This window comes from Caretta caretta, chromosome 2 (assembly GCF_965140235.1).
Source record: "Caretta caretta isolate rCarCar2 chromosome 2, rCarCar1.hap1, whole genome shotgun sequence".
Lineage (NCBI taxonomy): Eukaryota > Metazoa > Chordata > Testudines > Cheloniidae > Caretta > Caretta caretta.
The window spans coordinates 77,438,818-77,453,505 of record NC_134207.1 but is presented as its reverse complement, the minus strand read 5'-3'; the positions used below and the strand labels follow the sequence as shown (position 1 = coordinate 77,453,505).

General features: G+C 41.0%; 1 protein-coding gene across 1 annotated transcript; it reads left to right on the top strand.

The window, feature by feature from the left end:
* Positions 1-3,970: 3,970 nt before the first annotated feature.
* Positions 3,971-14,593, top strand: LOC125631053 (transthyretin-like). Its single transcript, XM_048837235.2, has 4 exons — positions 3,971-4,167; positions 6,229-6,359; positions 8,886-9,021; positions 14,274-14,593. Exons 1-4 carry the CDS (start codon positions 4,099-4,101, stop codon positions 14,394-14,396), a joined length of 459 nt encoding a protein of 152 aa, XP_048693192.1. The 5' UTR covers positions 3,971-4,098; the 3' UTR covers positions 14,397-14,593.
* Positions 14,594-14,688: the final 95 nt, after the last annotated feature.

Here is a 14,688-nt window from a genome sequence, read left to right as displayed (position 1 = left end):
AAAAACACTTCCTTTTGTTTGTTTTAAACCTGCTGCCTATTAATTTCATTTGGTGACCCCTAGTTCCTGTGTTATGAAGAGTAAATAACACATCCTTATTTACTTTCTCCACACAAGTCACGACTTTATAGACCTCTATCATATCCCACCTTAGTCATCTCTTTTCCAAGCTGAAAAGTCCCAGTCTTATTGATCTCTCCTCATGCGGAACCCATTGCATACCCCTAGTAATTTTTGTTGCCCTTTTCTGAACCTTTTCCAATTCCAATATATATATTTTTGAGATGGGGCGACCATATCTGCATGCAGTATTCAGGATGTGGACTTACCATGGATTTATATAGAGGCAATATGATAATATCTATCCCTTTCTTAATGATTCCCAGCATTCTGTTCACTTTTTTGACTGCCACTGCACCTTGAGTGGATGTTTTCAGAGAACTATGCACAATGACTAATATCTCTTTCTTGAGTGGTAATGGCTAATTTAGACCCCCATCATTTTATATGTATAGTTGGGATTATGTTTTCCAATGTGCATTACTTTGCATTTATCAACATTGTACTGCATCTGCCATTTTGTTACCCAGCCACCCAGTTTTGTGAGATTCCCCTTGTAGCTCTGTGCATTCTGCTTGGGATTTTACTATCTTGAGTAGTTTTCTAACATCTGCAAATTTTGCCACTTCACTGTTTACCCCTTTTTCAAGATAATGTGTGAATATATTGAATAGGACTGGTCCCAGTTCAGACCCCTGGCGGACACCACTATTTACTGCTCTCCATTCTGAAAACTGACCATTTATTCTTACCCTTTGTTTCCTATCCTTTCACCAGTTACCAATTCATGAGAGGACCTTCCCTCTCATCCCATGACAGCTTACTTTGCTTAAGAGCCTTTGATGAGGGACCTTGTCAAAGACTTTCTGAAAAGCAAAGTACACAATATCCACTGGATCCCCCGGTCCACATGCTTGTTGAACATCTCAAAGAATTCTTGTAGATTGGTGAGGCCTGATTTCCCACTACAAAAACCATGTTGACTCTACTTCAACAAATTATGTTCATCTATGTGTCTGACAATTTTGTTCTTTACTATAGTTTCAACCAGATTGCCCGGTACTGAGGTCAGGCTTACTGGCCTGTAATTGCCACGATCACCTCTGGTGCCCTTTTTAAAAATTGGCGTCACATAGCTATCCTCCAGTCATTTGGTACGGAAGCGGATTTAAATGATAGGTTACAAACTACAGTTAGTAGTTCTGCCATTTCACATTTGAGTTCCTTCAGAACTCTTGGGTGAATACCATCTGGTCCTGGTGACTTATTTCTGTTTAAGTTTATCAATTTGCTCCAAAACCTCCTCTAATGACACCTCAATTTTGGACAGTTCCTCAGATTTGTCACCTAAAAAGAATGGCTCAGGTTTGGGAATCTTCCTCACATCCTCAGCTGTGAAGACCGATGCAAAGAATTCATTTAGTTTCTCCGCAATGGCCTTATCGTCTTTGAGTGCTCCTTTAGCATCTCGATCGTCCAGTGGCCTCACTCGTTGTTTAGCGGGCTTCCTGCTTCTGATGTACTTAAAAATATTTGCTATTACTTTTTGAGTCTTTGGCTAGCTGTTCTTCAAATTTTTTTTTGGCCTTATTATATTTTAACATTTCATTTGCCAGAGTTTATGCTCCTTTGTATTTTCCTCACTAGGATTTAACTTCACTTTTTAAGGGATACTTTTTGTCTCTCACTGTTTCTTTTACTTTGTTGTCAAGTTCATTATCATGAACTTTTGTTCAAAATGCTAAACGCATACAAACATTTTACAGAATTCAGTTAACGTATGCCATTTGTAAATCTTCTCAAACATCTCTGTACTTGCCAAATTCAGGTGGAAGTAGATACAGTGAAAGAAGGGTTGTCCCTATTTGAAACAAGACAGTACTCCAGTTGGTCCCTTTTAATGGCACAGTGATCTTATGTCCAAACTTGATCTTCTGAAGATTTCTAGCTGGAGTTCTATGAAACTTCATGTTAGTTCAATCCAGACCTCATATGGAAAAAGACTGCAGAATTTCACTATCAGTCACAACACCAAATCCCTATATAGATCAAGTACTATCTGTTTTCCCCCTGAGCTTTAAGGGGAAGTGCTAAGACAGAAGCATGACCTTTTAACAAAGTTATCTGCATAACAACTCACAAGAAATCTTCTAAAGTCAGCATTGGTTAAGATGCAGGCTGATTGTGTGTGATTCAGTTGAAGTCATGGAGAAATTGTGTTTTTGGGGGGGGGGGGAAAGAGGAGGAGAAAGGAGGGCAATCATTTGTCTAGACTGGTGGATTAGTCTGTTGGACTGAATATGTTTTGTTCTAGTGGGATTGCAGCGACTCTATGGGCAGCTAATACAATTGTACCTCTCAAAAATAAATCAGTGCTCATTTGTTAGTGAGCTTGTAATTTAAATTCTTTAAATTGGGAGCTTGTTCAGAAGAATGGATACCAAGTGAATTAATAAATTACATAAGTACTGCAGCAACAATTAACTGTTTGGATTTCCCTGATTTCTCGACTCTGCCCTTGTTACACAACTCTTATAAACATAAGTCAAATATTTTAATTTGGTGCGGTTTCAATGGAATATGTTTCAAAGGTATCGCACTGGAGTTTGAAAAACAGTATGTTTGCACTTGCTATGGCTACACCCAATAACTATATATTTATTTGTAATAATAAACATAACTGCATACAGACAACAAAATATGCTTACCTAACCACATTCAGTTATCCACCCAGCTCTAGGTTTAATACAATTGACGACTGAATACATGTGTTAAAAATAAAGATCACAAAAACCAAGTCCTTATTTCAGGGCACTGTATGGAGCACAGCCTCTTAAAAAAAATTGTCCATCTAGGACTCTCAAACTCATCACATGTTCTTGTCCTGATCCCAGTCCCACAATCCTTTGTGGCCACATCCCACAATCTGTTGGCAGTCAAAGCAAGAAACCACGGCTGTTGTGATGCTGGGAACCGATGAGGTGTAGGGTGATGCTGGGGCGGGGGGGGGGGGGAGTGTTAGATTCTCCTCAGGGGGAGCTGTTGGCTGTTTTCCCACCCAGTGTGGGTGCTAGATGGCTTGGGTGGTTGATGTTTACTGGTGGCATGGTTGGGAGGTTAGGTGGTGCTGGGGGAGTAGGTAGAGCTTACATAAAGCCTCCTATGAAGAGATGTCAACGGCTCTTTTAAAAAAAGAATCCAGTTGATCACAAGCGTAGAGACACACTTAAGGTTACAAGATAAAGTGCCAAATTAAAAGAAATAACTTCCAATTCTATAGGGCACCTTTCCACGTGCAATTAATTTTGCCCATAAATTTACTGCAGGAATAAATGACAGTATTTAGATCACAATTTGACTGTACCCTGAAAACAGGTAGTTAGATGGCCAAAAGCCATTTGCATGGATGAGAGACAGGCAAAGTGGAAACATCACAGGAGGTGGTCAGACACTGCTGCACAAGTCTGGAGAGGCAGTCTAAGAAGATGGAGTGGTCCACCTTGACTTCAGTACTGCTTTCAACAAAGAATGAGAAGGGTGACAGTTTTCATCAGATAAACTCAGAGGTTGCTGATTCTATGGATGAGAGTATTTTCCATGCTATGACAAGAATGAAATCCATACTGAAAATGAAAAGGATATTATTGTGCAAGAGAGAAGGAAAATCTACTTTCTCACACATTGTCAAGACCACATACAGTACAGCACATATTCAAACACAACGTAAAACAGAACATGAAACATGGAGGGGAATAGGCCATTTACAATAAAGTAATTGTAATCAGTGGATCAGCGATGCAAAATGTGATCCAAGTTATTTTACAGAAGATAATGCAGCAGACTAATCTCCACAGGCAAAGTTCATGTTTGTGTGGGTTACTTATTCTCTTACTATTTACTAAGTAAACAATCAGAATCAGCAGCTTTGAAGTCATACAGCACTTGATAAGCAGCCTAATTTGAGGGGATTGGGTATAAAAATCACCAATCCCATCAGTTTCTAATTGCTGACACCGAGACTCTCAGACTGCCGGCAGAATGGCCTTTCGTTCTTTGCTCCTTGTTTTCTTAGCTGGACTGGTGGTTTTCTCTGAAGCCGCACCACTGGTAAGTGTTTTGGTATTGAGGTGGCCTTTCATGTGTGATCCATGTAACCTACCTCATTTTTTCTTTTTTTAAATGATGAGAATTGGAATAAGTTAAAGACAAATCAGCCTATTTTATTACATTTATTTTAATTGTATATTGTGCGTTGACCCTGCACTCTCCTACCGCTTTTCTTATTTCTACAAAAAAAGTGCTTCCCCCTTTGCTGTAGTTATTTATGTTGATGAAAGCAGTAGATAGGCTGTAATAGGAGGTAGCACCTGCTATCAGGATAATTTCAACAGCCACTAAAAAGGACCTTCTCTCCCAAATATGGTTTCAGCCGTGGGAGGCTGTGGAGAAGCAACTCCTCCCCTCACAAGACATCAAAGCCATCATCAGCTGATCATCATCTCAACGGGCAGTACTGGTTGGGTGGACATATGGCATGAGAATTCACCTCCCAGAAGGCCTGCCAACTGCTGCCTACTGACTCACCGGCAAATTCCTTCTGTAGTGGCTCTTGCTCCAACCTCAGGAGAGAAGGGAAATGAAGTGGTGCTTTGTCTCTTCTCTACCCACTCTTCCTTTATTGCTCCAGGTCTCCCCATCACCATTCTGTAGTTGGAGAGGATTGCCATATCTCCTGCTCGGAAAGAGGCCTGGGACCAAGTCTAGGGCCCCACTTCCCCTCTTCTCACTTCTGGTGGCACTCATGTGGCTCTGAAAAATGTTGGAGATCCACACACTGTGTAGCCTGTTGATCTCCCCCAGCAGCATTGCCCTTGTACTCCCACTCTGCTCCACAGGGCCACTTCTGATGTTTGGGGAAGCTAGGCCATATGTTTTTAATTCCTGTCCTCCAAACCCTGACAAAGCTTCTGAGGTGGTGGCTAAGAAACTCCTTTATCCACAGAAGTTGACAACTCCTGCTACAATCTGCCCCACTGATGACATCAGAAACCTCAGCAGGCAGGAGGTTCTTCATCCTAGAAATCGGTGGGGAAGAGTGGGAAAGGAGTGAGAAAGTCAATCAGGGCCACCGAGTTTATTCCGGTTTGTTAGTTTCATAGATGAGTTTTTCTCAGGCTATGTGGCAGCATCTCCAGAGGTGAGGTAGATTGTCATAGGTCCCCAGAAGGGATAACAGGTGAGGGAAGGGGTCACACAGTTTATGTTATTACAATTTTTGAATAAGAACCTTTTTTTGAATAAAAAAAATCAGAAACTGAAACCTCATTTTTGAAACCAATAATGGTTAAGCAGACTCGGTAGTTATCACTAACCAGCAGCTACCATAGAGTTCTAAGGGTTTTTTTACACTTAAGGGGTTATGAGACGAGCACGGTCTTGTTGTATCCTCATTCCCTTTGGGGTTGCTGGCTTCTCGGGGAGGAAGCAGTCACTGATCTAACGAGCACATGGAATATAATTGTTGTAGGGTTTGTGCAGGGGAAGCTACTTATACCTTACTTATACCTTATACCTGTGCACACTTGCCCAAGGGCTGACCACAGTCTGGCCCATAATGGGGTTATGATAGCAAGACAGAGCACATGTGCACGGCTTGCCAAGCTGACAGTTGAACGAAGGGAGGAATGGGATAATGTGACCACCGGGAAGCCCCTCCTGACCAAGAGAGCTCTCCTCCAGCCCCCACACTAAAACAAGGAGATCAGATTGCTGGATTCCAAACCATCACCACTCCCCGTTTCCAGGATTAAACTTTTATTCGGTCATCTGTGGCTTGGTTGTGCCAGTTAGCAATAACTCTGCACTGGATGCTAGTCAGAACTGCATCACCCCAGAGGGAGTGCTGAGAGGCATTCCATCTCTGAGGACAGGTTCGCAGTGCACATGAGGAGTGCACTCCTTTGTAGGGTACAGCATATGCTCTCTCCCTGTGATCCTGCAGGCAAAATTTTCGTATTATACAGTAAACTTATGTACCTGGTATATGAAAATATGTGATATCTTCTAATTCTAAAAAATGAAATTTCTAAGGGGCATGCTTTATCATGGCCCATCACTCCTATATAATCTGTCATACAAGAATTACATCTCTCTTTTCCCTATATGCAGGGCTCTCATGATTCCAAGCACCCTCTTATTGTGAAAATTCTAGATTCAGTCAGAGGAAGTCCAGCTTCCAGTGTACCTATTAAATTATATAAAAAGGCTGATGATGGGACCTGGCAGCTCTTAAGTTCAGGGTAAGTCATATAATACAATGAGAAGGGGGTGAGGGAGGCATTGAAAGAGGCCAAAGATTAGAAAACCCACATTTTACATGCATTCATCTTAAAAACATATGTATAATGTCATTAGTTACAATCTGAGAAGTAATAAGATAATTTATGCCTACACCAAATATTTACTCTGTGTGGGGGTCTCTTCTAAGTAAATTATAGCTGCAAAGCTAGCAGACTGGCTCCTGAATGGTTTGAAAAAATTGTAAACACAAGGGAGATAACTCACAGGCAGCATGAAATGTGGTATAGAAAACTATTCTTCCATCAATTGCTGTTTGACTCTTCCCTCTTCATGACACTTCACTTTATGGCTACAAGAAGCACATCAATTCTTAGCATGAAGTCCACCTCTGCTTTAGCAGAGAATGAAAGCCCACCAATTTCTACATAATATAATACAGTATAGTCAGAAGAGACTTCTAATCTGTATGAAGTTGAAAACTCTAGTTAAGAATTCTGGCTGCACTGGAGCATAAATATATTGTTTCAAGATATCGGTAGTCTAGCAACTTCCAGGAGAAAGTCTAGGGAAACCATTATCCTCTGTCAAGTAATCTACAATAGTCTGGATCATTTCAGAAAGTGGATAGTGAAAGTCGTCACACTGCAGGAATCCACCACTAATGGGATCCCAGCTTCAGACCAGTAAAGAGCCTAGAACATAAATGTATGCAAGTTCTCCAACATTACTACACAAAGTAATTCTTATAGTGGTGGTGCTCCAAGTATTAGAACAAAGGTGCCAATACATTGTTTAAAGAGTTAGTCTCTGACAAACCCAACGGCCCAGGGCTGCATAGGATCACATCGAGTAGGGGTAAGGGAATGGAAAATCCAGCCCTATGATTTCCCATTTAAACCAAAATGTGCCATCATACCCAAAGAAGGAAGCAAGAGCACATGGTAAACAGCTGAAAGCATATGCTGCCACTTGAGGTATGTATACTTATTCCTAAAAAACATATTGACTATACTAGTAGTGTACACAATACAGTGCACTGAGATGTGTGGGCAGGTGTGTGTGCAAACATTGTGTGGGTGTATGTGCGAGGGGGGGGAGGGAGAGTTGGATGCTCTAGGATCAGTTTCTGAGGGTATTTAAAAAAACCTGAGATCTGATGCAAAGAACATGCAGTGGTATTTTTATTCCGTCTATTTGGCAGAGATGATAATGCAGAGCCCAGTAAGTAGTTGAACTTCATTAGAGACAGAGAAATTACTTCCACGCTCACTTCAGTGTGGTAGTGGAATTTTAACAATTGGATTCTCAGAAGCCCACTTGAGCCCATCACTGTACTTTTAGCTAAAAGAGTTATCAGGGTATAGTTGAGAAAGTCTGTAAAGTAAATGGGGAGTTGCTTGAAAGTGATCAATGTAGGAGAATAAAATGTTTGTCTACTTTTTCTATCAGTCAGGAAAAATTCTAAGAACGGGCTTGAAAGCATATGGCATCTGTGATTTAACAGGTTCCTAGATGGTTTATCATTAAGTGCTGAATTTCCTTGTCTTATACTAAAACAAATGAATGTGTCAGTTGATGTACTGATTAGCATTTACCTTTTATTGAAATGAAGAAATGCAACAGAGACATTTACAGACTGAGTCTCAGCATTCAGAACTTTAAACAATGGATGGAGATTAGTGAAACACGAATATAAAATACGAGTGTCATACTATCCACCAACATCGGATCACTAATTCCCACACTATAGGACTGATTAAGTGGAAATAGAGTGTTTTTAAGAGGAGCTACGTTAAGCCAGGAGACAAAATTCAATACAGACTCCACATCAGCTAGCACTTAAAGCTCTGCAGTTTCTAGACATTACTAATGGCCTGATAGACTAATTTAAACAAACCTATCTGCTTGTGAAGGTCAGACAACTCAATGGACTAAAAAGATTTCACAAGACTATACTCTTGGTCAAACCTATGGCAACCTCAGTGTAATTCAAATAATTCTTGTAAATAAACCAGAACAAAGTACTCTCCTAAAAAGACAAAATTAGGAACAACCTTATGTGAAGTATTAATAAATAATAGGGTAAATAACCACTAGTTTAAGTTTATTAAAACATCATGGGAGTTATGCACTCTTCGGCCACCGGTGAGTTTTTCTTGTGTGCCCCCTGCTGGCTCTGAAGTAACATTTAAACAACTCTGGACTCAGCCTGACAGCCTTATCAGAAGACAGCAAACACCCATGCCAGGTTTCTTTTGGCTTACCTCCAATCTTTGCGGCAGTAACAATAAAGAAGCTTCTACAGCCCAGACATACTTTGTGGTATGCATGGGAGATCTAGATGCAAGGACAGACTTTGTGAGGCCTCCACAGTACAGAAAGGAACAAGTTATTTCAGATGACCAGTCAGCATTTTCCCAGATGTCTGGCTACAGAATGTCATTGTAGTTCAGTGCTACATATTGCTTCTTTCTTTCAGACATCTGAACACAAAAATAAATATATACTATCTTGCTCTCATGCAGAAAAACCAATGAATATGGCGAGATCCACGAGCTTACAACCGAGAAACAATTTGTAACAGGGTTGTACAAGATTGAGTTTGACACAGTCACTTACTGGAAGGGACTTGGCCTTAACCCATTCCATGAACATGCTGATGTGAGTATTCATTATACTTCTATTTCACATTTAAAAGAGGACCTATAATTGCAAAGAACAAGGCTGTGTTAACTGTAGAGGGTTTAATTAATAACTGTGTCCATTTACTGCTCTCCAGTTTCAAAGACTTTGCCATGAACTAACACCTTCCAGTTCACTGAGCAGTTCAAATTTGCAAACTCAGAGCTCCACAGGAATTTCCACACACCAGATACCCCAGAACTAGCCTCCCATTTGCTCTCATCAGGCTCCTAGACTTGTTTCTCATCTAGGAACTTCCCCCCACCCCTCACTTCTGCAGCTACCCAGTGGTCTTCCTGGGTTTTTGGGGCATTTGTGGGGGAAGAACAACATGGCTATTTCTCCCTCAGTCTAGAAAGGAAGAGGAGGGTTCCATATTTTCCTTGGCCCATCACTAATGCTTTTGTTAGTGATGTTTGCCACACAGTGGTACTAGTACAGCAGCTTCATATGCAATTGATTTTATTTAGATTTTTAAAGAAAAGTTGATTCAATGCTCTACCTGCATGCAACACAGTTATTTAAAGTCTATAGACATTATAAAATGGTTTAATAGCAACAATATTCCAAGCTAAGTCCTTTTTCAGTTCATTCTCCCCCACTCCACTCACAAGCAAGAAATCTTGAATAAATTCATCAGTTTTGGAAACTGCTCTGAAAATCTCCAGCCTCAAGCTCTGTTGCTTCAAGGTTTGGAGGAGAGGATGTTAAGTTCCAGAATGGAGGCCCCTCCACTGAAAACACTTTGCCAGCAGCCAACAGACAAATAGCTTGGAGCTATCAGTTTGACCATCCCAAATTATTTCTACTGCTGGGTACAATATGAAGAGGGAAACAATCCCTTAGCTCAGGAGTAGCCAACCTGAACCTGAGAAGGAGGCAGAATTTACCAGTGTACATTGCCAAAGAGCCACAGTAATAGGTCAGCAGCCCCCCACCCCATATCAGCTCCCTTAATTGTTCATTTTCCCACTCCTAAATGCTCAGGTGGTTTACATACTGCACATAGCAGAAAGATGACAAACTTTTTTTTAAATAAAGAACAGGAGTACTTGTGGCACCTTAGAGACTAACAAATTTATTAGAGCATAAGCTTTCATGGGCTACAGCCCACTTCATCGATGCATAGAATGGAACATATAGTAAGTATATATACACACACACACACACACACACAGAAGGTGGAATTTGCCATACAAACTGTAAGAGGCTAATTCATTAAGAAGAAAAGGAGTACTTGTGGCACCTTAGAGACTAACCAATTTATTTGAGCATGAGCTTTCGTGAGCCACAGCTCACTTCATCAGATGTGTACCATGGAAACTGCAGCAGACTTTATATACACACAGAGAATATGAAACAATACCTCCTCCCACCCCACTGTCCTGCTGGTAATAGCTTATCTAAAGTGATCAACAGGTGGGCCATTTCCAGCACAAATCCAGGTTTTCTCACCCTCCACCCCCCCACACAAATTCACTCTCCTGCTGGTGCTAGCCCATCCAAAGTGACAACTCTTTACATAATCAAGTCGGGCTATTTCCTGCATAGATCCAGGTTTTCTCACTTCCCCCCCACCCCCATACACACACAAACTCACTCTCCTGCTGGTAATAGCTCATCTAAACTGAAAAGTGGTCAGTTTAGATGAGCTATTACCAGCAGGAGAGTGAGTTTGTGTGTGTATGGGGGTGGGGGGGAAGTGAGAAAACCTGGATCTATGCAGGAAATAGCCCGACTTGATTATGTAAAGAGTTGTCACTTTGGATGGGCTAGCACCAGCAGGAGAGTGAATTTGTGTGGGGGGGTGGAGGGTGAGAAAACCTGGATTTGTGCTGGAAATGGCCCACCTGTTGATCACTTTAGATAAGCTATTACCAGCAGGACAGTGGGGTGGGAGGAGGTATTGTTTCATATTCTCTGTGTGTATATAAAGTCTGCTGCAGTTTCCACGGTACACATCTGATGAAGTGAGCTGTGGCTCACGAAAGCTCATGCTCAAATAAATTGGTTAGTCTCTAAGGTGCCACAAGTACTCCTTTTCTTTTTGCGAATACAGACTAACACGGCTGTTCCTCTGAAATAATTCATTAAGATGAGCTATCAGCAGCAGAAGAAAAAAACTTTTGTAGTGATAATCAAGATGGCCCATTTAGACACTACTGACCACAATACTTACCTACATGCCTCCAGCTTCCATCCAGGATACACCACACAATCCATTGTCTACAGACAAGCTCTAAGATACAACCGCATTTGCTCCAACCCCTCAGACAGAGACAAACACCTACAAGATCTCTATCAAGCATTCTTAAAAATACAATACCCACCTGCTGAAGTGAAAAAACAGATTGACAGAGCCAGAAGAGTACCCAGAAGTCACCTACTACAGGACAGGCCCAACAAAGAAAATAACAGAACGCCACTAGCTGTCACTTTCAGCCCCCAACTAAAACCTCTCCAGTGCATCAACAAAGATTTACAACCTATCCTGAAAAATGATCCCTCACTCTCACAGATCTTAGGAGACAGACCAGTCCTCGCTTAGACAGCCCCCCAACCTGAAGAAAATACTCACCAGCAACCACAACACCACACAACAAAAACACTAACCCAGGAACCTATCCTTGCAAAGCCCGATGCCAACTCTGTCCACATATTTATTCAAGTGACACCATCATAGGACCTAATCACATTAGCCACGCCATCAGGGGCTAGTTCACCTGCACATCTACCAGTGTGATATATGCCATCATGTGCCAGCAATGCCCCTCTGCCATGTACATTGGCCAAACCGGACAGTCTCTATGCAAAAGAATAAATGGACACAAATCTGACATCAGGAATCATAACGTTCAAAAACCGGTAGAACACTTCAACCTCTCTGGCCACTCAGTAAAAGATTTAAAGGTGGCAATTTTGCAACAGAAAAGCTTCAAAAACAGACTCCAACAAGAAACTGCTGAGCTTGAATTAATATGCAAACTAGATACCATTAACCTGGGTTTGAATAGAGACTGGGAGTGGCTGGGTCATTACACATATTGAATCTATTTTCCTACGTTAAGTATCCTCACACCTTCTTGTCAACTGTCTAAATGGGCCATCTTATCACTACAAAAGTTTTTTTCCTCCTGCTGATAATAGCTCATCTTAATTAATTAGCCTCTTACAGTTTCTATGGCAACTTCCAGTGTGTGTGTGTGTGTGTGTGTGTGTTCGTTCCATTCTATGCATCCGATGAAGTGAGCTGTAGCTCACGAAAGCTTATGCTCAAATAAATTTGTTAGTCTCTAAGGTGCCACAAGTCCTCCTTTTCTTTTTCCCCTAACAGTGTTATACATTGAATTGAACACAACACAAAAGAACCATCAACACAGACATGTAATGGTCATCTATTACCCTGTAATGGGCTTATCTTTCCGCTGTTGGTGCTCCATTTTCCCCTCTTCAGCTAGTGGTCTGCAGTCTCCCTGGTGGATGGAGTAATCCGAGGTTTAACCATCCTGCCAAATCTCAGTAAAAATTCTCTCATTTTCAAGTAACAAAGCAGTCTCCCAGCTCTCTCCAGGCTTGGTAATCTTCAACTGTCCTCCATTGTCTCAATAACCCTTTTTTCTTAACAACACAAGGATACACACTTACAGTAGTGGTGTGGACAATTCCTGTGCCCTAACCCTTACCCTTACCAAGGACATGAGGCTGTGTGAGGGGAAAGAGGTTGCTTCCATTTTCTGTTGAACCTCCTTCTGAAGCGTCCCTAAATAAATACAAGTGTCAACTCCGGCCACACTCCCACACCTCCACTGCATTGCTCCAGGCCTCCTCTTTTGCCAGTTTACCCCTCTCCAGGGTTTCTTTCTTTCCACAAATCTTTACTCACTAGCATAGTTTCTCTGACTAATCCTTCTCCAGGATTCCTCTCCCTCCTAAAGACATGCATCCCTACACCCTTCCCCACCATGTCTCACTGAGCCCAGATTTCATATGATATAGTTCTATAATCACCTTTTTTCAATTACACGGTTAGCCCCAATAACAGAAGGGCCAGCATGCTGTGTTACAAAACCTTAGAGTCTGCTGAGAGCAAAGAGCACAAACATCAGTCCCTCTTAGGGTTCACAAATGGTCAACAATACCTCATGATCAAAAAGCACATCAAACGTTGTCTCTGTACTGTAACACTGATTTATAAGGTCTTGCACATATTTTACTAGCTTTATGTAATTCACAAAATGTAAAAACAGTGACAGAAAATTGTCATCAAAACATTAGACAACAATATGTATGCTTCCAAAATTTAAACTTGAGGTTAAATCTACACAATAGTTTTGAGGCACAGCTTGTTATTTGGGAACTGGGAAGTAATGAAGAGGACTGGTCACAGACAGAGCCATCTGGATCACTTGGTAAGTTGGATGCAAACACACTATGTTTTAATTCAGCCAGATTTAACAAACAAAGAATACAAGCCATAATTACAGGATGGGGCACTCTGCCTTGGGAAACTGATCTAAAAAGGGCTGGAGGGGCATGATGGAGAATTAGCTGAACATAAGCTCCCAGTGCAATACTGAGGCCAAAAGGGCTAATGAGATCCTTAGATGCATAAACAAGGGAATCTTGAGGAGCAGAGAGGGTATATTACCTCTATACTTGGCACTGGTGCAATGCTACAGAAATATTGTGCCACACTTCAAGAAGGATATTGGTAAGTTAAAAAGGATTCACGGAAGAGCCATGATTAAAGGATTGTAAAATGTATCTTATAGTGATAGACGTATGAATCTCAATCTATTTAGCCTATCAAAGACAAGATTAAGGGGTGAGTCGATCACAGTCCACAAATACCTAGGGGGTGGGGGGAGGGGAAATAGAGGGCTCTTCAAATTCAGCAGATAAAGTTATAACAAGATCCAATGACTGGAAGTTGAAGCTACACAAATTTAGACAAGAAATAAGGAGCAAGTTTTTAAACAGTGAGGGTAAGTTGTTCCAAGGGTTAGTTACGAAGGGTTGTGGTGGATTCTCCATCACTGGAGAGATTTAAATTAAGATTGGACTTTTTTCTAACAAATTTGCCCTAGTTCAAGCTGGAATTAATGTGGGTAAATTCCACGGCTTGTGATATGCAAGTGGCCAGATAAGATTATCACAATGGTCCCTTCTGGCTTTAAAAATGTAAAACTATGTTTCAAGCTCTCAAGTGTTTTTTTCTCTCTCTTCTCCAGGTGGTATTCACTGCTAATGATTCTGGTTATCGTCATTATACTATTGCTGCTCTCCTCAGTCCCTTTTCTTACTCAACTACAGCTGTAGTTAGTGAACCAAAGGAATTCGGAACTACACATTAGCCATGCAAATTGTCCTACATTGGTCAATTTAAGATTTGTAGATTGATTCTGCTTTTTGGCTGCAATAATCAATACTTATTACTCACATAACATTTTTCATCTTCAAACGCTAACTCAAAAGCAAACTGCTATGCAATGGATTTTTATTTTGTGAATGTATTACCTCTGGTAAAGTCAATAAATGTTTCTTAAAAAGGTTTTCAATTACTCTTTCAAAAAAAAAATTTCCGGTTCAGAAGAAACACTGTCTCAGGGTTGTAAAAAATTATACTGAAACTCCATTTGCTGAAAG

What these genes read in the sequence shown, in the direction of transcription:
- LOC125631053 (XM_048837235.2), top strand. Translation starts at nt 4,099, where the DNA reads ATGGCCTTTCGTTCTTTGCTCCTTGTTTTCTTAGCTGGACTGGTGGTT. An exon ending in TGGCAGCTCTTAAGTTCAGG is followed by an intron (nt 6,360 to 8,885) that starts GTAAGTCATATA and finishes GCTCTCATGCAG; the next exon opens with AAAAACCAATGAATATGGCG. An exon ending in CATTCCATGAACATGCTGAT is followed by an intron (nt 9,022 to 14,273) that starts GTGAGTATTCAT and finishes TCTCTTCTCCAG; the next exon opens with GTGGTATTCACTGCTAATGA.